This window comes from Notamacropus eugenii, chromosome 3 (genome assembly GCF_028372415.1).
Source record: "Notamacropus eugenii isolate mMacEug1 chromosome 3, mMacEug1.pri_v2, whole genome shotgun sequence".
Lineage (NCBI taxonomy): Eukaryota > Metazoa > Chordata > Mammalia > Diprotodontia > Macropodidae > Notamacropus > Notamacropus eugenii.
This window is the reverse complement of record NC_092874.1, coordinates 68692242-68716900: the sequence shown is the minus strand read 5'-3', so window position 1 is coordinate 68716900 and position 24659 is coordinate 68692242. Positions and strand designations below refer to the sequence as shown.

Genomic DNA, 24659 nt, shown 5'->3' with positions numbered 1-24659 from the left:
TTTTTAATAGGAATGGGTGTTGTATTTTGTCAAAAGCTTTTTCTGCATCTATTGAGATAATCATGTAGTTTCTGTTTTGTTGTTGATATGATCAATAATGCTAATAGTTTTCCTAATTTTGAACCAGCCCTGAATTCCTAGTATGAATCCTACCTGATCATAATGTATTATTCCCATGATAAGATGCTGTATTCGTTTTGCTTAAATCTTATTTGAAATTTGTGCATCTATATTCATTAGAGAAATTGGTCTATTATTTTCTTTATCCGCTTTGGCTCTCTCTGGTTTAGGTATCAAAACCATATTTGCATCATAAAAAGAATTTGAGAGGATTCTTTCCCCAATTTTCCCAAATAGTCTATATGGTATTGGAATTAAGTGTTCTTTAAATGTTTGATAGAATTCACTTGTAAATCCATCCAGCCCTGGAGATTTTTTCCTAGGAAGTTCATTGATGGCTTGTACAATTTCTTTTTCTGAGATGGGGTTGTTTAAGTATTCAACTGAAAGGGATTTATCGGGGCCGTTCACCCCGAGCCGACAGGTTTACCTGACCAGCAGGGCCTGTCGACCCTGAAGGAGCTCACTGTGAGTAACGGATGAGGCGGGAGGCAAAGATGTAAGGCAGTTCCGTTTATTCAAACTAGCTCAGGCACTTATATAGTATCATGTACGCCTTAGTTATGTAAGCAGCACAAGCAAGATTAAACTAGTTTAAGCAAGTTTTGCTAGTGCTTTCCAGCCACGTTTCAGGAAGTATCTGGTGGTGAACAGGGGCGGAACCCTTCCTCCCAGCGCCATTTTGTTCATGCCTTACCAATCTCCCCTCAGATTACCTGAGCTGTGATTAGTGTACGCCGTCCAAGAGAGCTGAGGGTTGGCAATTCCCTTACATTCAACTTCCTCTTTTATTAATCTGGGTAATTTATATTTTTTGAAATACTCATCCATCTCATTTAGATTGTTGAATTTATGGGCATACAGTTGGGCAAAGTAATTTCTAATTATTGTTTTCATTTTCTCCTCATTGGAGGTGAGTTCACCCCTTTCATTTTTGATATTGGTAATTTGGTTTTCTTCTTTGTTTTCATCAAATTGACCAAAGGTTTATCAATTTTATTAGTTTTTTCATAAAGCCAAGTATTACTTTTATTTATTAATTCAATAGTTTTCTTAATTTCAATTTTATTAATCTCTCCTTTGGTTTTCAGTATTTCTACTTTGGTATTTACTTGGGGATGTTCAGTTTGTTCTTTTTGTAGCTTTTTCTGCTGCATGCCCAAGTTATTTATCTCCTCTTCTTCTATTTTATTCACGTAGGCATTCAAAGATATAAAACTTTCCCTAAGAAATGCTTTTGCAGTATCCCACAAGATTTGGTAGGTTGTCTCATTATTGTCATTCCCTTGAATGAAGTTGTTGATTGTTTCTATGATTTGTTGTTTTATTCCATCCTTCTTTAGGATTAGATTAGTTAGTTTCCAATTGATTTTTGGTTTATCTTTCCTTGGCCTTTTATTACATACAATTTTTATTGCATTATGATCTGAGAAGGATGCATGGACTATCTCTGCACTGTATTGTGAGGTTTTTATGCCCTTGAGCATGGTCAGTTTTTGTATATGTGCCATGTACTGCTGAGAAAAAGGTATATTCCTTTCTATCCCCATTCAGTTTTCTCCAGAGATCTCTCATATCTACCTTATGCAGAGTTCTATTCTTTCTTAACTTCTTTCTTGTTTATTTCAAGGTTAGATTTATTAAATTCAGAGAGGGGGAAGTTGAGGTCCCCCACTAGTGTAGTTTTGCTGTCTATTTCTCCCTTCAGCTCCTCCAGCCTCACCTCTAAGAATTTGGATGCTATACCACTTGGAGCATACATGTTTAGTAATGATATTACTTCATTGTCTGTGATGCCTTTTAGCAGGATATAGTTTCCTTCCTTATCTCTTTTGATTAGATCTATTTCTGCTTTTACTTTGTCTGAGATTAGCATTGCTACCCATGCTTTTCCTACATCAGCTGAAGCATAGTATATTCTGCTCTAACCTTTTACCTTTACCCTGTGTGCATCTTCCCATTTCAAATGTGTATCTTGTAAACAACATATTATTGGATTATAGCTTTTAATCCAGTCTACTATCCATCTCCATTTTATGGGAGAGTTCATTCCACTCACATTCACAGTTACGGTTACAATGTGTATCTTTCCCTCCATACTCTTTCTCACCATTTGTGCTTTTAGTTCTCCCGTCTCCCTTCCCCTCCTCAATAGAGTTTTCATTTTTGACCACCACCTCCCGCAGTCTTCTCTTCCTTCTTTCAGCTCCCCCTCCCTTTTACTCCCCTTTAGCCTTACTGCTTCTTCCCTCACTTTTAGCTTCCCCTCCCCTTTCTTCCCCCTTCCCCTCCTACTGCTTATAGAGCTAGTTAAGATTTATATACTTAATTAAGTTTATTGTTCTCTCCTTGAACTAAATCAGATGAGAGTACCTCTCAAACAATGCTCAGCTCCCTCCCCTCTTTTCCTCTACTATAATATAATTTTGTACTTCTTCCTGTGATGTAATTTACCATTTTCTGCTTCCTCTTTCTCATGTCTCCTGTTACAATCCCTGTTTACAATCCCTTCACATGCTTAAATCACATTTTTATCATCACATCCTTTACTTTATACCTGTTCCCTCTAGCTATGTAAATCCCTTTTATTTTTGTAATAGATATATAATTCTCAAGATTAACAAGTATCATCTTCCCTTATAGGGAGGTAAACAGTTTGCCCAAGTTGAGGAACAAGTTTTTCTTTTTCCCTGTTTTCCTTTTTATGCCTCTCTTGAGACCTGCTTTTGAAGATCGAATTTTCTTTTTTTCTTCTTCTTTCTTTCTTTTTTTTTATTTAACTTTTAACATTCATTTTCACAAAATTTTGGGTTCCAAATTTTCTCCCCTTTTGTCCCCTCCCCCACCCCAAAACTCTGAGCGTTCTAATTGCCCCTGTCTGCCAATCTGCCCTCTCTTCTGTCATCCCTCTCTGCCCTTGTCTCCATCCTATACCCCTTTACCTTTATTTCATATTTCCTAGTGGCAAGAACAGTACTCGACAGTTGTTCCTAAAACTTTGAGTTCCAACTTCTCTTCCTTCCTCCCTCCCCACCCCTTCCCTTTGGATGGCAAGCAATTCAATATAGGCCAAATCTGTGTAGTTTTGCAAATGACTTCCATAATAGTAGTGTTGTGTAAAAACTAATTACATTTCCCTCCATCCTATCCTGTCCCCCATTACTTCTGTTCTCTCTTTTGATCCTTTCCCTCCCCATGAGTGTTGACCTCAAATTGCCCCCTCCTCCCCATGCTCTCCCTTCCATCATCCCCCCCCACCCTGCTTATCCCCTTATCCCCCACTTTCCTGTATTGTAAGATAGGTTTTCATACCAAAATGAGTGTGCATTTTATTCCTTCCTTTAGTGGAATGTGATGAGAGTAAACTTCATGTTTTTCTCTCACCTCCCCTCTTTATCCCTCCACTAATAAGTCTTTTGCTTGCCTCTTTTATGAGAGATAATTTGCCCCATTCCATTTCTCCCTTTCTCCTCCCAATATATTTCTCTCTCACTGCTTGATTTCATTTTTTTAAGATATGATCCCATCCTCTTCAGTTCACTCTGTGCACTCTGTCTCTATGTGTGTGTACGTGTGCGTGTGCATCTGTGTGTGTGTAATCCCACCCAGTACCCAGATACTGAATAGTTTCAAGAGTTACAAATATTGTCTTTCCATGTAGGAATGTAAACAGTTCAACTTTAGTAAGTCCCTTATGACTTCTCTTTGCTCTTTACCTTTTCATGCTTCTCTTGATTCTTGTGTTCGAAAGTCAGATTTTCTTTTCAGCTCTGGTCTTTTCATCAAGAATGCTTGAAAGTTTTCTATTTCATTGAAAGACCATTTTTTCCCCTGAGGTATTATACTCAGTTTTGCTGGGTAGGTGATTCTTGGTTTTAGTCCTAGTTCCTTTGACTTCTGGAATATCCTATTCCACGCCCTTTGATCCCTTAATATAGAAGCTGCTAGATCTTGTGTTATCCTGATTGTATTTCCAGAATACTTGAATTGTTTCTTTCTAGCTGCTTGCAATATTTTCTCCTTGACCAGGGAACTCTGGAATTTGGCCACAATGTTCCTAGGAGTTTCTCTTTTTGGATCTCTTTCAGGCGGTGATTGATGGATTCCTTGAATACTTATTTTGCCCTCTGGTTCTAGAATCTCAGGGCAGTTTTCCTTGATAATTTCATGAAAGATGATGTCTAGGCTCTTTTTTTGATCCTGGCTTTCAGGTAGTCCCATAATTTTTAAATTGTCTCTCCTGGATCTATTCTCCAGGTCAGTTGTTTTTCCAGTGAGATATTTCACATTATCTTCCATTTTTTCATTCTTTTGGTTTTGTTTTGTGATTTCTTGGTTTCTCATAAAGTCATTAGCCTCCATCTGTTCCATTTTAATTTTGAAAGAACTACTTTAATCAGTGAGCTTTTGAACCCCCTTTTCCATTTGTCTAATTCTGCTTTTTAAAGCATTCTTCTCCTCTTTGGCTTTTTTGAACCTCTTTTGCCAATTGAGTTAGCCTATTTTTAAAGGTGTTATTTTCTTCATCATTTTTTTGGGGTCTCCTTCAGTAAGTTGTTGACTTGCTTTTCATGATTTTCTTGCATCTCTCTCATTTCTCTTCCCAATTTTTCCTCCACCTCTCTTACTTGATTTTCAAAATCCATTTTGAGTTTTTCTACAGCCTGAGACCACTGAATATTTATTTTGGATGTTTAGGATACAGAAGCCTTTGCTTTCACGTCTTTCCCTGATGGTAAGCACTATTCTTCCTCATCCAAAAGGATGGAAGAAGATATCTGTTCACCAAGAAAGTAACCTTCTGTAGTCTTATTTTATTTCTCTTTTTGGGGCATTTTCTCAACCAGTTACTTGAGTTTTGGCTCCTTTGTCAAGAGTAGGGTATACTCTAGGGATCTGTAAGATCTCAGTTCCTCCAGGGTGGCACAATCAAGCATGTACACTGGTCTGGGAGCAACAAGAAACTTTTGTGCCCAGAATCTGTGAGTAGTAGTTTCCTCTCCACAACCACCTGGCCTCCAGTTCCACCAAGCCAGTACTGGAGGCTGAGATTCAGATAAGCTGCTCAGTTTCCCCATGAGCATTAGGTGGGGCAGGACCTCCACACAGGGCTGAGGTAAGAATCTGCTACTCAGATCCCCCAGGCACTTACAATCCAACAGTGGATGCAGGCTGCTGTGGGAGCTGCTGCTCCCTGATGTGGCCTCTGTTGCCACCGCCTGAAGCTGGAGCTATGGGAAGACCCTGCTCCCTTCTCGGCCATCTGAAAAAACCCTCTCACTAACCTTTGGCGCCTGTGGGTTGAGGGATTTGTAAACCACTGCTACTGATGCTGGAAATTTCGCTCCTGAGGCCTGCTCTGGTCCTCCTCCTGGTACCGTGCAGCACAGCCAAGGCTGGGCTGGGCTCTGCTCCATGTCTGGTGCGACAGACCTTTCCCGTCGGCCTTTTAGGTCACCCTGGGCTGGGAATCTCCTCCACTCTGTTGTTCTATGATTTCTGCTACTCTAGAATTTGTTGAGGGTCTTTCTTTACAGGTATTTTATGGACTGTGAGGGAAGAGCTAGTGTATGTGCATCATTCTACTCTGCCATCTTGGCGCCATTCCCGCCTCTCTCCCCCTTCAATCTTTTAATGTAGAAGGTGCAAGGTCGTGTGTGATCCTGACTGTAGCTCCTCGATATCTGTATAGTTTCTTCCTGGCTGCCTGTAGTATTTTCTCCTTCACTTGATAGTTCTGGAATTTGTCAACAATATTTCTTGGGATTTTTAATTTGGAATCCCTTTCAGGAGGTGAACAGGTGGATTCTTTCCTTTACTGTTTTGCCCTCTGGATCTAGCACTTCTGGGCAGTTTTCCTTGATGATTTCTTGAAAGATACTGTCCAGACTCCTTTTTTCATCATGGCTTTCTGGGAGGCCAATAATTCTTAAATTATCAGTCCTGGATCTATTTTCTAAGTCAGTTCTTTTTTCAGTTAGATATTTTACATTTTCTTCTATCTTTTCATTCTTTAGATTTTGTTTGACTGATTCTTGATTTCTCATAGAGTCATTCGTTTCTACTTGCCCAATTCTAATTTTTATCAAATTGTTTTCTTTAGTTAACTTTTGCATCTCCTTTTCCATCTGACCTACTATTCCTTTTAAGGAATTATTTTCTCCAGTTAGTTTTTCTACTTCCTTTTCCATTTGTTCAATTTTCCTTTTTAAAGAACTGTTCTCTTCATAGAATTCTTTTTTCATAATTTTAAAATCATTGCCCAGTTTTTCTCCTCTTTCCTTCTTCAGCTCTTCCAAGAGTGCTCTTTGTGCATGCGAGCAGTTCATAATCCCTTCTGAAGTTTCAGATGGGAGTACAGTCTCACTACTGAATTCTTTGGTATTTGTGTTTTGGTCCTTGTCCCCATAGAAAGATTCTGTGGTCTTTTCCTTCTTGCTTTGCTTCTTACTCATAATGATGACGCTTTGTGTATTGTGGCCTCTGCTTCCTTCAGCTAGAAGCTGAAGAACCTGGTGTTAAGCTGCCTGATGTGAGAAAGCAAAGAGTAGGTGCCTTTTTTTCTTTTTCTTTTGTGTTTCCCTGAATTAGCCCTGGAGCTACCTTGTTAAGTGTGGCAGAGGGGTGGTCTGGTCAGGGAGATCTCCTCAATTGAACTAGAGCAAAGGCAAGCTCAGGGGTTGGTGATCCTTGCAGCTCTATTTTCTTTCAGTTTTCCCTGGAGTGCTCAGGAATGCCTGGGTCCTAGTGTGAGGCTCCACCCCCGTGGAGCTCCTGCTGTCTGGGACAGCTGCATTCCCCTGCCACAGTAAGAGGAATATTCTTTCCAATTTTCCTAGCCTCGGGTACTATGAGACTGTTTGCCCCTTCTGTTGATCCCACTGATCCAGGATTTTTCTGGGCAAATATTTTATGGTTCTTTCAGAGTCAACAAGGGGAGGGGTATAGAGCGTTTACCAATCATTCCACCATTTTGGCTCCCGGAAGTTCAAGTAGGTGACTTACAGATGTTTCATCAGGGGCTGATTGTCTCAGGAGTGGCTGTGGCTGATATTTGGGGCTCAGCAGCTGTTACTCGCTCAGCTCCACTGGTGTCTCACCCTGGGCTACCACTCTGCCATTCCACCATGCTGCCATTGCCTCAGGCCACACAGGCTGTGCTGTGCGCTGTATGTTCCTCCACCCCCAGGGAACAGATCCTTCCCATCGACCTTCCAGTCTGCTCTGTTCTGTGAATCTGCCACAATCTGTCTCCTATTGGATTCTGTACCTCCAAAATTTGGTCAGATTCTCTTTTTAGAAGTATCTGAAGGAGTTTCTCTAAGAGCTTAGGTGAGTAGTTGCTCTCACTCCACCATCTTGGCTCCGTCACCCCACTATCAAGATCTTTTAAAGGTAGTGTGATTTTTACATAACCAACGTTTTCAGAAAGAATTTGTCCTTCAGGATTCTTCATTGCAGAAAATTTTTATAATTCAGCCAATAAACAGTCCTGTCTCATAGGAAATTACAATAGTATCAGTTTTTAACCAAGATAAGGACTCCAGAGCCAACAAGAACAGTTCTTGAACCAAATCAGTAATCTGATGCAATAAAAATTTAAAAGACTTACAGGCAAACTTCAATGTGAAATGTGTCTTCCTAAAGTTCAGTCGTAATTTCATTAGAAACAGTGGTGAAGGGGCTCAAGTTTATGCCCTATCATTTGAGGGGACTGGTTATTTAGCTTAGAGAAGATTAAGAGGAGATATGAAAAGTGACTTCAAGGGTATGAGAGAATGTCATGTGGGAGAGGGATTAGGCTTGTTCCATTTCAGGCCATAGGGTATCACTAGGACCATTAGATCAACATTGTCTAAAAGGCAGATTTAGGGTTAATATAAGTAAAAAAGTCTCTAATAGGTTGATCATAAAATGGAATGGGCTAATTTGGGACATAATGATTACTAGAATTCTCTAATCAAAGACCAGATGATCACTTGTCCAGTATTGAAGAAGGTTTGGGTTTTGTTTTTTTTTTCAGCAGCGAGTTGTAGGGTAGGGAACCAGTGGAGTCAAGGCCATGTGTGGCCTTCTAGGTCCTTGGGTGCAGCCTTTTGAATGAGTTGCTTTACAGAATAAATTTTTTATTTTTGTTATTATTATTAAGGGGATTTGTTAGACTGACTAGAAAATATATGATTCAGTGATATTATTTTTATAAAACTTTGTTAGCCATATTTTGAATCCAGGATTGTCCTGGTGTCACTTTTACTATGTTTCTCTAGCATTGTATCTAATGGTACTTTATGTTACCTGTATGTAGACTAATTTTAATCTAATAGGTAAATACCACCTTTTAAATCATGCGCTGAAATTTACTGTCATATAACCTTTTCCCCGTCTCCGTCTCCAGTGGAAGTAGTACTTTTGTATTTTTAAATACAAGTTCAGTTTTAAAAGCTTTAAATTAGGCTATATCTTCATTGTGTTTTACTGCTTTCTTTTTTTTTTTTTTTTACCACATATACAGATAAGAAAGTGTTTCTCTTGTTATTTCTTCTAAAATATTTTTATTTACTGTTTTCCAGAGTTCAAGACTGCTTTAATAGATGTAATTTTGTCCTTTAGTATATTCAGTCAGAAGCCAAGTTGTTTAGTTTGTAATCATTGAAGAACTATAATAAATGATTATCTCATTTTGCTGCAATATTTATTCTTTTCCTTAATGCATTTTTTGTTTACCTTTGAGTACATATTATGTTACTTTTAAAAAGAAAATTTATTCAGAGAAATGCTTTCACCAACATACTGACTTTCGAGCTAGCAAGGCTCCTCTGGCTAATTCCAACAAGTCTGGCATACTATGTGGAATTTTTTTCCTCTGACAGTAAGGCACAGCATTTGTCTAGCAAATTTTCAGTTGAAGAAAATGTATATTTAAGAACCAGTGTACTTTTAAACTAATTTACTAAAACTTTTTTATTTTGTGTGCACATCCTTTGATTATTTTTTTCGTTAATTCAGAGTCTTAAGTAGGAAAAGCCATTGCTTCTTTGACTTTTTCAGCTGATTGACTTTTCCTTAGGTCGGTCACGGATATATGATGCTATACAGTGAAGACAGTTTGTCATCGTATTCAGAACTTTTCTCCACTTGAGAGAGGGAGAGAGAGAGAGAGAGAAAGAGAGAGAGAGAGAGAGAGAGAGAGAGAGTATGTGTGTGTGTGTGTGTGTGTGTGTGTGTGTGTGTGTGTACATGTGCTTGAATGTATATATTTGCATCTGTTTCTCTTTTTTCCTGAAATGAACAGTTTATATAGTAGCTTCCACAATTTCATTTGATCCTTTGAGTTTCTCTTTTTCTTGCTAGTTTGACAGCAAAGTTAATAAGATTTTAAGGTATTTGTAGCATACAAATCCTTGTTCTTCCTTACTGGGCCTTTTAAACCAGTTGGTAATGAGGATGGTTTTTGTGCCACATGTTCAGACGTTTGTCGTTGAGTGTATGAAATCAATAAGTGAATGAGAAGTTATTTGGTTTTTGTAAAAATATGACGTGATTTTGCTGTTCTATATATGTTCATATTTTTCGCATTTTTATGGTGAGCACGTAGGTAGTAATGAAGTGAATTAGCCTGTTCAGATGTGTCTGTTTGTTCAGACCTGTACCTAATACTTTATTCTGTCAGCCTTACAGCTTTAAATTGTCTTCCCAAGTCCCATTCCTCCTCCTCCTGCTGCTACTGGTAGTTCTCTTTTCACTTCAGATTTCCTCTGTGTCTATGGAGTGGTTTCAGCGTAGAAGCTCCATTTCTCAAATAGCATCATCATACATTTCACAGGCTTTCTTGTACTTATTTTGGATTGCATGGTTTATTTTTGTGCCTTTTAGGATTCTATTCTTACGATAGCATAACACAAGCAATAAGAATGTTTTCAGATTGAAACTTTAAATGTTTTACTGTGGGGAAAAAATTTCATAATAGCTTAAAGCTGTTCGGATTATTTTTTGTTACTGATGCCCAGATCAATTTGTATAAATATTTTTAAATGAGAATTTTCATGAATACTTTTTGAGTTTTCCAGTTTTTATGACAGCCACCAGGCTGTTTCAAACAAGAGCATGCTTACTACTTCACCAAAAGAATCAAATTATTTTGGAGATGAGTAATTTTTTTTATACAGCATTTTTGGCAGCTGTGTTTTGATCACAGTTATGATCTTCCACTGCAAAATAAAACAGAAAATTGGCTTGGAAAGATGTTGGAAATAAAAGAGGAATTTGAAAATTTTTATGATTTTTATTTCTTCAGGAGTCATGCAGTCTAAGGGAATAGACTGTAGCGTCTTAAAAATATCCACTTATAACATGAATTACTATCCAAGTTGCTGTGATCGGATTTTTATTTTTGGTCATACATCCTACATAATGCTTAAATGTATGTAATATTTAAATATTAGAAGTCTAATAATAACATTCCTAGATATCTATAAGAAATATAACCAGATTTAGGAAGTAACTTATTTTTAAAATCTTAGAAATAAATCTTAAAAATAAAAATATGTTCCTTTTCTTTTCTGTGAATTCTCCCCCCAAATGGTATGTATCTGTATCAATATGTACTTCCAGAGACTACCCAGTTTTAGATTTCTTTGGCTTTTGTAGGATAGGAGTTGGTCTTAAATTATTTCAAAGTTTATTTTTACAAAATAGCCTATTTGAATTATAAGTAACATATAAGAAATAAGACATCCCCTTTAAATATGTGTGTGTATGTATGTGTATATATGTGTGTGTGTGTGTATATACATATATGTTATCTGTAAACTACCAGCAGGTGGAATTAGAAGAGTACTATGTTAATAAATAATATAATTTTTCAGGTTTAATTAAGGTTCTAACAACAAGACCATCTCAAACTCCAAAATCCTGGCCATTTTCCTCTTTTGTCTTCATTCCTTAGCTACTTTCCATTGTATTCCAACCTTAAGTTCCATTATTACCTTATTGAACATATTTTTTGCCATCAATTTGGTAAACTTCTTTTCCCCTTCACTTGGCTCAGTCTGATTGTATTCAATTTCTTTTTAAGCAGCTAGTTGTCAAAGTAGACAGAACCAGGAAGACCTGAATTCAGATCCTACCTCAAATGCCTGCTGTGTAACCCTGTGTAGTCTTTCAACCTCAGTGTCCTCATCTATTAAAAGAGTGATAATTACAAAACCTGCCTCACCAGGGTTGCTTTGAGGATTAAATGAAAATAACATATATAAAACATTCCACAAATGTTAAATCACTGTGTAAATGTTAGCTGTTATTATGGTTGTTGTTATTTAGATCTTATGTTTAATTAATGCTGTGACTCTGAAAACCTTGTTTTTCATCATAATGGTCTCAATATATGGAAATCTAAAATCATCTTTTTTTTAGTTGTGTTAAAAACACTTAACTGTATGTTTTTTTCTTTTTTTTATTATTTTTAGTTTCAACATTCATTTCCATAAGGTTTTGAGTTCCTAATTTTCTCCCTATTTCTCCCCTCCTCCTTCCCCAAGACACCATGTATTCTGATTACCCCTTCCCCGAATCTGCCCCCCCTTCTATCACACCCCTCCCTTCCCTTATCCCGATCTCCTCTATTTTCTTGTAGGGCAAGATATATTTCTATACCACATTACCTATATTTCTTATTTCCCAGTTGCATGTAAAAATAATTTTTATCATTAATTTTTAAAACTTTGAGTTCCACCTTCTCTCCCTTCCTCTCTCCTCACCCATCCCCACTGAGAAGACAAGCAATCTACATAACATGTAGGTTATACATGTATAGTTATGCAAAAGACTTCCATAAAAGTCATGTTGTGAAGGACTAACTATATTTCCCTCCATCCTATCCAGCCCCACATTTCTTCTGTTCTCTCTTTTCACCTTGTCCCTCCCCAAAAGTGTTTACTTCTAATTACCCCCTCCTCTCATTTGCCCTCTCTTCTATCACCTCCCACACACCCCACTATCCCCTTCTCTCCTACTTTCCTGTAGTGTAAGATAGATTATCATACCAAATTGAATGTACATATTATTTCCTCCTTAAGCCAAATGTGATTGAGAGTAAGCTTTGCTTTTCCCCTCTCACTTTCCCCCTTTTCCCCTCCATTGAAAAAGCTTTTTCTGGCCTCTTTTATGAGAGATAATTTGCCGCATTCCATTTCTTCCTTTCTCCTCCCAATATATTCCTCTCTCACTCCTTAAGTTTATTGTTTTAGATAGCATCCCTTCCTATTACAACTCACTCTGTGCCATCTGTCTATATGTATATAATCCCTCCAACTACCCAAATACTGAGAAAAGTCTCAAGAGTTACAAATATTATCTTTCCATGTAGGAATGTAAACAGTTCAACTTTAGTAAGTTGCTTATGATTTCTCTTTCCTTACCTATTCATGCTTCTCTTGATTCTTGTGTTTGAAAGTCACATTTTCTTTTCAGCCCTGGTCTTTTCATCAAGAATGTTTGAAAATCCTTTATTTCATTGAATGATCATTTTTTTTCTTTTAAGTATTATACTCAGTTTTCCTTTGTAGGTGATTCTTGGTTTTAATTCTAGCTCCTTTGACTTCTGAAATATCATATTCCAAGCCCTTTGATCTCTTAATGTAGAACCTGCTAGATCTTGTGTTATTATCCTGATTGTATTTCCACAATACTCAAATTGTTTCTTTCGGGCTTCTTGCAGTATTTTTCCTTGACCTGGGAACCCTGGAATTTGACTACAATATTCCTAGGAGTTTTTCTTTTCGGTGGTGATTGGTGGATTCTTTAAATATTTCTTTTACCCTATGGTTCTAGAATATCAGGGTAGTTTTCCTTGATAATTTCATGAAAGATGATTTCTAGGCCCCTTTTTTGATCATGGCATTCAGGTAGTCCCATAATTTTTAAATTGTCTCTCCTGAATCTATTTTCCAGGTCAGTTGTTTTTCCAGTGAGATATTTCACATTGTCTGCTGTTTTTTCATTCCTTTGGTTTTGTTTTATAATTTCTTGATTTTTCATAAAGTCATTATCTTCCATCTGCTCCATTCTAATCTTTAAGGAATTGTTTTTTTCAGTGAGCTTTTGATTCTCCTTTTCCATCTGGCCAATTCTGCTTTTTAGGGCATTCTTCTCCTCATTGAATTTTTAGATCCCTTTTGCCATTTTGTTTAGTCTATTTTTTAAAGTGTTATTTTCTTCAGATTTTTTGGGGTCTCCTTTAGCAAGCAGTTGACTCATTTTTCATGATTTTCTTGCATCACTCTCATTTCTCTTCCCAATTTTTGTTCTGCTTCTCTTACTTGGTTTTCAGAATCCTTTTTGAGTTCTTCCATAGCCTGAGACCAATTCATATTTTTCTTGGAGGCTTTGGATGGAAGAGCTTTGCCTTTGTTTTCTTCTGTTTGCATGCTCTGGTCCTCCTTGTCATGAAAGTAAGATTCTATAGTCTGATTCTTTTTCTGATTTTTGCTCATTTCCCCAGCCATTTACTTGACTTGTGAGCTCTTTGTCAAGCTCTTCTTCCAGTGGGAGTGGGAGGTATATTATCACCAGCTCAATTCCATCCACAATTTGTGGGCCTAGAGCTCTAGAAACAGTGGCTGTTGCTGCCTCTGCTGCTACTGTGGCTGCCACAGGTTCCTCCACCCCCTTCCCCTCTTAGCAGCCCTGGGGCTGGGGCCAGACCACTCTAGTCCCCTGCATTGGTCCCACTGGCTTTTCCCACAGACCTTCTAATTTATCCTCAACGTTTTTGGATCATGAAGTCTGGAAACCACCACAGATTCAGTCTCCGCAAGGCCTGCTCAGGTGCCCTCTCTACATTCGCGGCCCACACTGGACTGCACTCTGCTCCCAGTGTGGCTCAATAGACACTTCCCAGCGACCTTCTAGGCTTTCTTGGGCTGCAGATTTGTTTCACTCCATTATTCTGTGGGTTCTACAGCTCCACAATTTGTTTAGAGCCATTTTTTAAAGGTATTTGGCTGGGCTTGGTGGGAGCACTGTAGCAAGACCACGCTATTAATCTGCCATCTTGACTTCATGCCCCTGTGTTTTAAGACCATAATATCGTAGAGCTAGGGCTGGACATGACCTCAGGAGACATATCATCCAATTCCCTGAGGTAGAATTTGAACCCCTGACCTTCGCCACCAGACATGTATCTTCTTTCTCTATACCATACTACTATAATTATGTTACGTCAGCTGCAGAATCTATGATCTCAAAATCCCTAGTGCTGGATTGTATTGGTCTTAGTAGTCATTAATATATTGCTCCCTTCAGTACTTAAAAAGATCTGTATGTGTTAGCCTGAGTGCTTCCTTAACTGACACAGATAGCAAATCCTCATGTCCTTAATAGACTTGAATCGCTATGACTAAAACGAAAATTATCCCTGCATGGCCAACTTTCTGGCACTGAGCTAACCCAAACTTAGCTTGGTGAGACCTCAGAAAACAGACATAGTCCATTGCAGAAGCGACCCTCCAAGCCAAGTGGGCCGGGGAGTGAGAGAGCAAGGGCACAAACACACTCTAATCACCTACTATGTGGCATGCACTGTGTTAAGCATTTTACAAATAGTATGTCACTTGAACTTCACACCAATTTTTGGAGATAGGTACTATTATGATCCCCATTTTACAGATAAAAAAGTTGAGGCAGACGGGTCTGGTAATTTGCCCAGAGTCACATATATAATGTCTGAAGTTATATTTGTACTCAGGTCTTACTGACTTCGGGCCCAGCCCTCTATCCACTGCAGCACCTAGCTGTCGTGGTTTGTATTCAACTGACATTTTTAGAAGGCTATGAGAAAACATGGAAGCTAAGGTTTTAGCTGAGATATATTACCAGCTTTTGAAGCTATATAAGCATCAGCACTGCTATACATTTATATTTGGTTTAAAAGTTATTGTGGTAGGAAAAATTTGTAATTACTCAAACCTAAGTGTAAAATTTAATATCAGAAGAAAAATTTTACATAAATGCAAATAATCTAGCTTTTTTGAGAATCCCTAGATTTAAAATCTGCCTAATGGATTTGATTTTTAGATTGAAAATTATAGCAGTATTTTTTAGTAAGACTATTAATAAAACAGACTCAAGTAAGTGTACCTTTTGACAGTAGTTAATAAAATTTTCACAAAGTACATGATATTGTTCAGGAGGTAGCTTTCTTGTGTTAGAGATTTTTGTGGACATATATTTTTATTGATTATATTTTAAGCTGCTCAAAAGAGTATTCTTTATGACCTTGTATCTTGCATTGTCTTTTAATATAGTAAGCATCCAATAAATGTATTGAATGAATGAATGCATACATGCTTGAATGAACAAATTGGTAAATAATTTATGTAATGAAAGTCCTACCATAAAACTATAGATTTTTAGTCTCAAAACAATTAAAATACCACTCAAAAAAGGTATGTTACAATAGTAGTTCAAAATAGAAAAGCTTAGAGGCCTCATCAGCTCTTCCTGCTGTTATGAATATTCCAGTGTGACATTTGATTATTCTTAGACTTTGTTCTTTTGAGTCCCATAGTCACAGCACATGATCTGTCTGACATACCCTCCTCTTAAATTAAATAACTTTGTTTTATTTTGCCTCCAGGATGGTCTCTGATTCCTGTTACTAATTACTGTGATTAAGGAACTCAACTCAATTAAAGTATTCACTCACCTTATTCTGCCCTTCCTTCTCTGTGAATTTTTAAAGTAATTCTTAAGTGAGCAAAAACATTGTAAGACAAAATCAAAACCCGTGAAAATAATTAACATTTATTTTAAATTATTCTTAATGGAAAAGCATTTTAGGAAAGAGAAATCTCTTCTGCTTGGGATTAATGGTGCTGATTTGCAGCTGAAGTGGTGCTGCAATATCACTCTCCTATTGTAATAAAGTAAATGTGCCATTCCTTTTTTTTCTTCAAAAAATGGAAATTTCTAGCAGCTGTGGGTAAGCACTATGGAAAAATGCTGTCCATAAAAACGTTGAGCCAATTATAAATTACAAAAATGTGAAAGAAATATAAGGAAAATATATTTTATGTAAAACTGCATTCTTACACTGAACTCCCTTTTTTCTTCAAGCCAGATGCCACTAAGAATTCCTTACTTGAGATGAAATAGGATTATGTGGTTCTTGGGTTGTGTACTCAGGGTCACCTACAGAGAACTCTGCTCATTTTCAGAGTATGGACATAATTTTAAAAATTGTTTTCTTTAATCACATAACTCAACTGAATCTAACAAGAAATAATTAACTCTTTATGCTGCTTGGGAGTAGAATCAAAGTGCTGCGTGTTGGCATGATGTATGCATCTTTTGGGGTTGTAACTTCTGCTGTAGAAGGGTGTAAAATATGTCAAGGTGCTTTAAAAATTAACATAAATGTATAAAACAAATTTTTATTTTTCAGATTAAGAAGAATTATTGAATACGTGAAATATGCCACATACCAAATACCTCCAGAAGAGTTTTGCCATACATAGAACATAATGGAGCCTTTAAAAAAAAACAAACCCAAAATACTTACTTTTAAATGGAATCGTTTCTCTTCTCTCAGCTAACATTTGTTTCATCTTAGAAAAGGAAAAATAAAATTAGTTAGAAATAATTAAATTATCTTTCACCATGGAAATAAAATTTTAAATGTCTAATTTTATCATTTTGTTTATAATTTCCCCAAATTCTAACAGTAAGAGTTGGTATAATTCTATTCCCTCATCTTAGTTTTCTCACTGGACAGTGGGAGCCCTCAATTTGGTATCCACTCTTGCTGTCCAGAACTGCCATGCAATGAGGAAGGTAGCTGACTCCCTGCTGTCTCCACTGAAAATGCTTCAAGGGAAATATAAAATGAGAACTGAACCTGGGGTCAAGAACAAACCTCTATCTTATATTAAAATGAGAGAATAGGATTAGGTGGATCTACAAAGGCCCTTCCAGATTTAAATACCCTGCTTCCATAAAGTTCTGGATAAACTGTTGGGGCTCCATGATCCATGACTGCCAGAACTGTATTGATTTGAGCATCAGTAGAATGTCTACAGGAATAGGCAACATTCAAGAAACTAAAGTACTGGGAGAAGAGAAAGTAATAAAGTACATTTGTACAACTTTTTATCATTTTAACGGGAAGTCTGAATTCGTATTTTTCTTTTTTCTTCCCATTTTCTTCATATGATTTCATGGCTTATGTTCATATTATCGCTATCCTTTCATATGCCCATTCCAGAATCTCATTTCTTTGTATCCAGAGTACTTTCACTGACTCCAAAATAAACTTTGATAATCATTTTTTTCTCTTAGTTTTTCCAGTATGACCTTTCCCATCAAATCCCACATTCATTTTCTCTTATTTTTTAAACTACTCTGCATTTCCTCCAATAGGCAAAGTGGTATACAGAAAAACTTTTTAACGTGCCACTTCCATCCTAGCTCTATGATGTCTTCCAAAATGACTGTGTCACCAAAGCTGTTTTCCTGGATCACCTTACCAAACTGAGATCCCTGTCTTCCAAAGCTTTTCTCATCGATTGTTTTATGCACAAATCTTTGCCCCAAACTACTTGGTTATCTCTATGGAAGCAAAAATGACTCTTTGTGGGCTCCAAATTGAAATCTTTGTGGCATGCTTGCATGAATTAGGCATCTTTTTAAAAAAATTGTATTTATGTTAATCATTCTGTTTAAATGTATTAGATTGTAATTCCTTGCTCAAGTTCTGTGATTTTTACCTTTAATCATTGATAATTAAAAATACACATAAAACTTCATTTTGAGTCCTAGCTAATGACTTGGGCATGATATTAAGCATTATTTTCTTCCCTTCATATAAATTTACATTCATACCAATCAGTGAAAGATTCTTCAGTTTTACTACCAAATATGCTTGCATTCAAAAAGAAAAATTCACTTTATTTTCTGATTAGTATAGTAACGTTAGTTTCAAAAAACCACTTATTTCATATGTTCTAAAGCTGACCTGATGTTTGATTGGTTTATATAAAGCTTTAAAGTTTGCAAAGCACTTCACATATTGTATCATTGAATCCTCACAACCCTGTGAGATATATACTACTGTTATCTCCATTTTATAGAGAAGGAAATTGAGGTTGCAGTAGGGTTAGTGACTTGTCAGGATCACAGAGGTTACAGGTATCGGAGGCAGGTCTTCCTGTCTCTTCAATCCAGCACTCTGTTCCCTATATCATTCTGATTTAATGAATCTCTTCAGAGAGTTTCTAAATGTTCGTATTGTAGCAGATGTGTAGTAGAGTCCTTCTAAATTCCTCTAGTAACCATTCTCTTATGCACTTTAAAGTCAGTCTTCCTGATGATGAATGCGCACACAACACATAGTCTAAACCGAAGTTTAGGGCTCACTAGACTTGTATAACTTCAATCTCTTGCTATCATAGGCACATTCTGTGACTTCAGCTTCCCTGATAGTTCTCTTCAGTGAAATTATCCATTATACCCATTCCACAAGGATGTTATTAATATTGTATACATGTCTAGGATTTATGGAAAAAAGATTATATGCCTATTAATATTTGAAGTCCTTTCCATGTCACTTTTTTTTAATCAGTTGTATTCAATATCAGAGCCATGAGTAATTGGGCTGATGTACTTATTAAAGTATTCTTTCTTTATTTTGGTTCATTAAATTCTATAGTTATGTGCATTGATATACTGAAAAAGATGTTCTGTGGTTTAAAACTGATATAATATTAGTGTTTGTATAAACTACAGATAAATAAAGTATGAATCTCCTCCAAAGTACCCTTTGGATACAGTTATTTAAAATGTTGCTTTTTCTTATCAGACACATTTTTAACAATGTAATTGGTTCTTTTCTAGATCTGAAGCTTTCTTCTGTGCTTTTTAAATACAAATAATTTTTTTAAATTCCAGCTGGTTTTAGAAGAAGCTTCCGTCTTAGCAGAAAAGATAAGAAGACAAACAAGTCTATGTATGAATGCAAGAAGAGTGATCAGTATGATACAGCAGATGTCCCAACATATGAAGAAGTTTCACCATATCGGCGACAAAATAATGAGAAATACAGACTAGTTGTTTTGGTTGGTAAGTTTATTTCTAAATAATTCTGAGGAAACAAGAACTAAACTTAACAAGCATTTGTTTATGAAGCATCTGTGGTTAGTAAGATATTATTCCAAAAACTCAGCATATGAAGAAAAAGTGAGAAATAATTCCTGACCTCAAGCAGCTTACATTCTTATAAGAATGACCCTCCCTTTTTTTTCTTATTTTGCAGAAAAAATCCATTTGCTTTCCTTCCCAGCTTTTCTTTACACAGAGAGGTGTTGGTTATTTTGTACTTTCGATATGTGGCAGATTCTCAGTTGTTTTGCATTTTCAACCTTAGAACAAATAGTGTGCTTCTTTTAAAAAAGAGTTTCACAGATTCTTTTCTGCATTGCTGTTACTTCCCAATAATCCCCCCCCATAATCTTCCCTTTTAACAAAGAGTGCTTTTTTAATGTTTAAGTGACACTTTTAAAATAATACTGTCATTTCCCAATTACTTCCTTCCCATCATCACAATTGAAACTTCCCTTGTAATGACCAAGTACAGTCAAAAAAACCCCAGAAAACACATTAGCTGTATGGGAAGATCAATGGCACTCCTCTATACCTGGGGTTCTGAGAGGCAGAAAGCCACGTCACCACCATGCTCTCAGGTCACAACTAGACATCGCATTGCTCAGAGCCCTGAAGTCTTTGGTGGTTTTTCTTTTGCATCATTGTACTCATTATTAAAAATAAGCGCTGCTTATTTCATCCTTTAGCCGTTCATCTTCCTAAATTTCTCAGCCTTCTTCATATTACCATTTTGTAGCACAGTAACATTCAATTAAGGTCATATACCACAATTTGTTCAACTTTTCTCCCATTTGTGGGCACTCACTTTCCTTCAAATTCTTTGCTAATATAAAAAGATACTGTTGTAGATATTTTCATATATATGAAACCGTTCCCTGTATCTTTGACCAGCTTGGACAATATACCTAAGGTTGTTATCACTAGTTCAAAGGCTAAGTATAGTTTTTTTGGGGTGGGGAACTGTATATAACTTCAAATTATTTTCCCAAATGTTTGGACAAATTCACAAGTGTGCCAGCAATGCTAGTGTACTCATGTTTAAATAGTTAACTCTCCTCCTCCCCCCACATATAATCAAGGGAAGTCAATAAATATTTATCAAACAGTTACTAAGTTTCAGACATTGCTCTAAGGCTGTGAATACAGATACAAACTGGCTGTGCTGATGTTTCTCAAGTCAACCTTTCTTGCCCAATCTCTGCTGACCTCTAGGCTCATGTCTCCAACTGCTTTTCACATATCTCAAACTAGACGTCCAGTAAACAACTAAAACTCAAAATATCTAAAACAACACATTGTCTTTTCCCCCTAAACTCTCCCCACCATCCACCTTTCCCATTATTGTAGCAGACAACACTGTCCTTCTGGTCCCTTAGGCTCCCAACCTAGGAGTCATCCTGGACTCTTTATTCTTTTCATTATCTCTCACTCTGGTCCCTCCCCCCCACCCCAAATCCAAATTATTGTCAAAGCCTGTCAGTTTCATCTCTGCAGTTTCTCTCAAAATCATCCCTTTCTCTCCTCTTACACCCCTACCCCTGGTACAGGCTCTTATCACTTCACTCCTTAATTACTGCAGTACCTGCTGGTGGGTTTGCTAGCCTTGAGTCTCTCCATATTCCAATCCATTCTCCATTCAGCCACTCAAGTGATTTTCTTAAAGTGCAGGTCTGATCAGATCATCCTCCCCTCTCACCCCCCAATTCAATAAACTCTAATGGTTCCCTGTTACCTCTAGGATCCGATACAAAATGCTTTTGTTTGACATTCAGTCTTTCATTAACTAGTCCTTTCCTAACTTTCCAGGCTTCTTATAATTTACTCCCCATCACATACATGTGCCCTTCTGGCTGTCTCCCATACGTCGAATGTTGTCCCTCCTCTGCTCCAACTGTAATCTTTTAATCCAGTTAAAATTCAGCCTGCTACAAGAAGTCTTCTCTAACCCCTCTTAATTCTAGTGCTTTTCCTTTTTTAATTTCTTATTTGTCCTGTGTAGAGCTTGCTTTGTCTATATTTGTTTACACGTTGTTTCCCTCATTAGATGTAAACTCCTTGAGAACAGGGACTGTCTTTTGCCTCTTTATATCCCCAGCACTTAACACAGTGCCTGGCACATGGTAGGCACTTAATAAACGTTTATTTACTGATTGTGATCCTATGGGCTTGCATTCTGATGGGAGACGACAACACATAAAAGGGAGATGAAAACTAGGAGAAACTGAATAGAGAAAGGCAGTAGGATTACAGAGAAAGACTGAGAAAGTCAGAATGGACCTGGCTGGCCTAAGCTTTCACTTTAAAATGGAGAGGCCAGGGCCAGAGTGGGTACTTCCAATATGTGAATTCCAAGTGAGCTTTTAGGGTGAATATCTTCCTATAACATTGTACAAAATGTCTGGGAGAGTCAGGATTGCAGTCTGGAGAGGAATAAAGGCACATTGGCACTCACAATGTATCCCTTTTTCTAATTGAAATAGGTAACTTTTATAAGAGATATTTTGATGATACTTCTGAGAGCAAGAGGTGGAAAGTAGGGACAGGGGAGGTCTGCATAACAAACATTAACTGAATGAAAATGAAGACACATAGTTCTTGGAAGTGTATGATAATACCTTTAAAAATCTTTTCCTGTCCCAGTAGTTGGTCTTCATGAATTGGTGTGGCCAAAATATTTGTCACCCTTTACCTTCTAAAAAGAGGTGAAATAATAGTTGAGTTTTAACCAGTAGATAGGAGGCCAATAGGCAAAGATGTAGAAGGAGGATTTTTTAGGAAGAAGAAACAATCCAAGCAGAGACATGAGAGTATTGCTTATGGTGAAGAGACAGAACATTGTCTAGTTTAATTCGAGTAGATGGCATGAGGGGGAGCAAGTAGTAAAATGAGAAAGCTTATGGTGGCTCCTAATTGTGGATCAGAAGTGTCAAATATGAAGACCATGGCAGCATCCAGAATACTCCAGAGTCTGATCAGAACCACATTTAAATGTAAAAGTGGAGTGGAACATAGGTAATGTTAACATGTGGTTTTCTAAGGCAGCATGTGCCCTCAAGGATCCTTATGTTCTTTTGGAGTTTGAAGCCACTGTTGTAGAGGGCCTTGAATGTCTTGCATTAACGTTAGTGATCTAAATAGACTGAGGGTATCTTATCCTATTATCTCTGGATACTTCTCACATGTCATTATGAGCTCCAAGAGTGATGGTCTCACTTAGGCAGCTAATAACATCTGCTCACATAGAATTCAGAGGATACAAAGTAATATTAAAAAGTTGAAAACTTAAGCAGACTTTTTGGTAGCCTATGAGCTAAAGGATTTATAAGACTCCCTAAATCTGGAATGTCTTGTTCAATGTAGGACTTGGAAATGTCAGTCCTAGACTGTCAGAAAGTGATGATTAGAGTATTTCTCATTCCATTTCGGGTATTCTGCAGAGCATTAAATTGTACACTCTAATCCAGTGACACCTGGACTTGTTTTATAAATCTGTCTTTTAAAATTATATATATTTGCTTTCTTCTGTTGAGTTAGTGCTCATAAAGTTTTTCCATATATACAGTTTATTTGAAGTATTAGTTATGATCCTGTTTTTTTATTTGTTGCCGTTGTGATAGGTAAATGTAATAACAAATCTGCAAACCTCCAAATTTTTTATCTACTTGTTTGTAGTATTGATATTTTTTGCCAGATGAAGAAAAGAGGATTTTCATTTTCAAACTACCAGCATTTATACTCTTACTACTCAGATTTAGCTACTTACTAACATACAAAGAAATTGGGAAGTTGGATTAGTTATGTTGCAATGATGTACAAGAGTGAGTAGGGTCTATTAGTAATAAGGCACTGAAGACAATGTCTTAGAATCCTGTATTGCTTCTAGTTCAATTAATAGTTCTTAATTGGGTTACTGTGAGTTATTATGACATTGGTGAACTTCATCTATTCAGCAAAATTTTCAGTAAACTCCTACCTTGTACATAGCACAGTAAAGATACAAAAAATGGTCCCCTTCCTTGGAATCTAATTTCCCTGTGGCCTTTATTTTCGTAGCCATAGTATAGATGATAATTGATGCAACATCTAATAAAATGTAAATGCTGAAAAAATCTTGGAAATAAATACTGTTGAGCAAGTATAAAACAGTGCTATTTGTTTTCTTCATCATCTTATTTAAATTATGTATATATAATTTTCACAGCTCAGTTAGTGTTCAAGAAATAAAAATAGACTGAGTGTATTAACCTGAAAAAAATAGGACAATAGGGAACCTTAAACTTTCATAAGAATTATTTAATTTTCCCTTGGTTTTGGAAATGTCCCATTCCAAACAATGTAAAATTTTTAAAAATTTAACAGCATTCTTGCCACATAGACATTTTCCCATGGCAGTTTCAGTGAAGTTTCCTTCTATGTTAAAAAGTATATTCTAAACAAAGGTATTGACATGGAGTTATGTTAGAAGATATTTAGTACCTTAAGTTGAGTTTTTCTCTTTAGTAATAGTTGACATTTTTAAAAAATTGAATCTTACCTTGAAGAAATTTTTATTTGTAAAAATAAAAACACCAACAGTATACTGCTTTTTAGCAGTTTATTGCTAAAGCTAATAAACAATAGACCTAAAATTCTTCTTGTGGGTTTTGAGAACTTACTCTATTAGATTACAAGGCATGAAAAGAAAAATAATAAATGTTTCTGTACATTTAAAAATTTTTACTTGAAAACGAAATGCTTTTCCACCCTCATTTCACTTGTATTTTATGATTACATGCTAAATAAAAATTGTTTTTTAAAAGAAGTTTAAGTAAATATACATTTATGAGAACGTTGGTTCTTCCATGTGCTCAACAAGAGCTGCAGGTAAGGACAGAAACAGGGACTGGGTCTGTGATTTTATTGGTGTAGGAAATTCCTGCTACCAGTCCAGATTGCCACCTTGTCTGAGAGAATGACCTGAAGTGCAGAGAAGTTAGGGGGTTTGCCCAGATGTGGCAGATGTGGGGCTTGAACCCACCAGCTCTCCATTCACTATTGCATATTATCTCTCAACAAAAACTACAGCTTAACAAGCAACTGCTGGGGAAAGTGTAGGTCAAATGAAGCCTCCCACTGAAGTAAGATACCATTTCCTTAAAGCCCTTTTAGTTTCATGGTCTCGTGTGATTCTAGAAAAGTAGTCAGTCTACATTTGAGCCTTCCTTTCACACCACTGCACAGCATCAGCACTAGCTAGCTGGTAAGTCTAGGCTATGCTTCATATCTCATCTAGCTCTCCAACCCAGCCAGCCATCTTCTCTTACTGAGAACTGTAATCAGATCGGTATGATCATTGCTTCTAGAAAGGAATTATCAGTTGACTTCCATGTGCCTGCATTCACACC

At 36.8% G+C, this 24659-nt stretch overlaps 1 protein-coding gene across 5 annotated transcripts in view; it reads left to right on the top strand.

The window, feature by feature from the left end:
• The window catches only part of MPP7 (MAGUK p55 scaffold protein 7), a 287051-nt gene that overhangs the window by 226190 nt on the left and 36202 nt on the right, over positions 1-24659 (top strand). For all 5 annotated transcript variants that reach the window (XM_072651829.1, XM_072651826.1, XM_072651828.1 and 2 more), the window contains one exon: positions 19063-19233. In XM_072651829.1, the coding sequence (XP_072507930.1) occupies positions 19063-19233 (171 nt within the window). The remainder of the gene's footprint in view (positions 1-19062; positions 19234-24659) is intronic.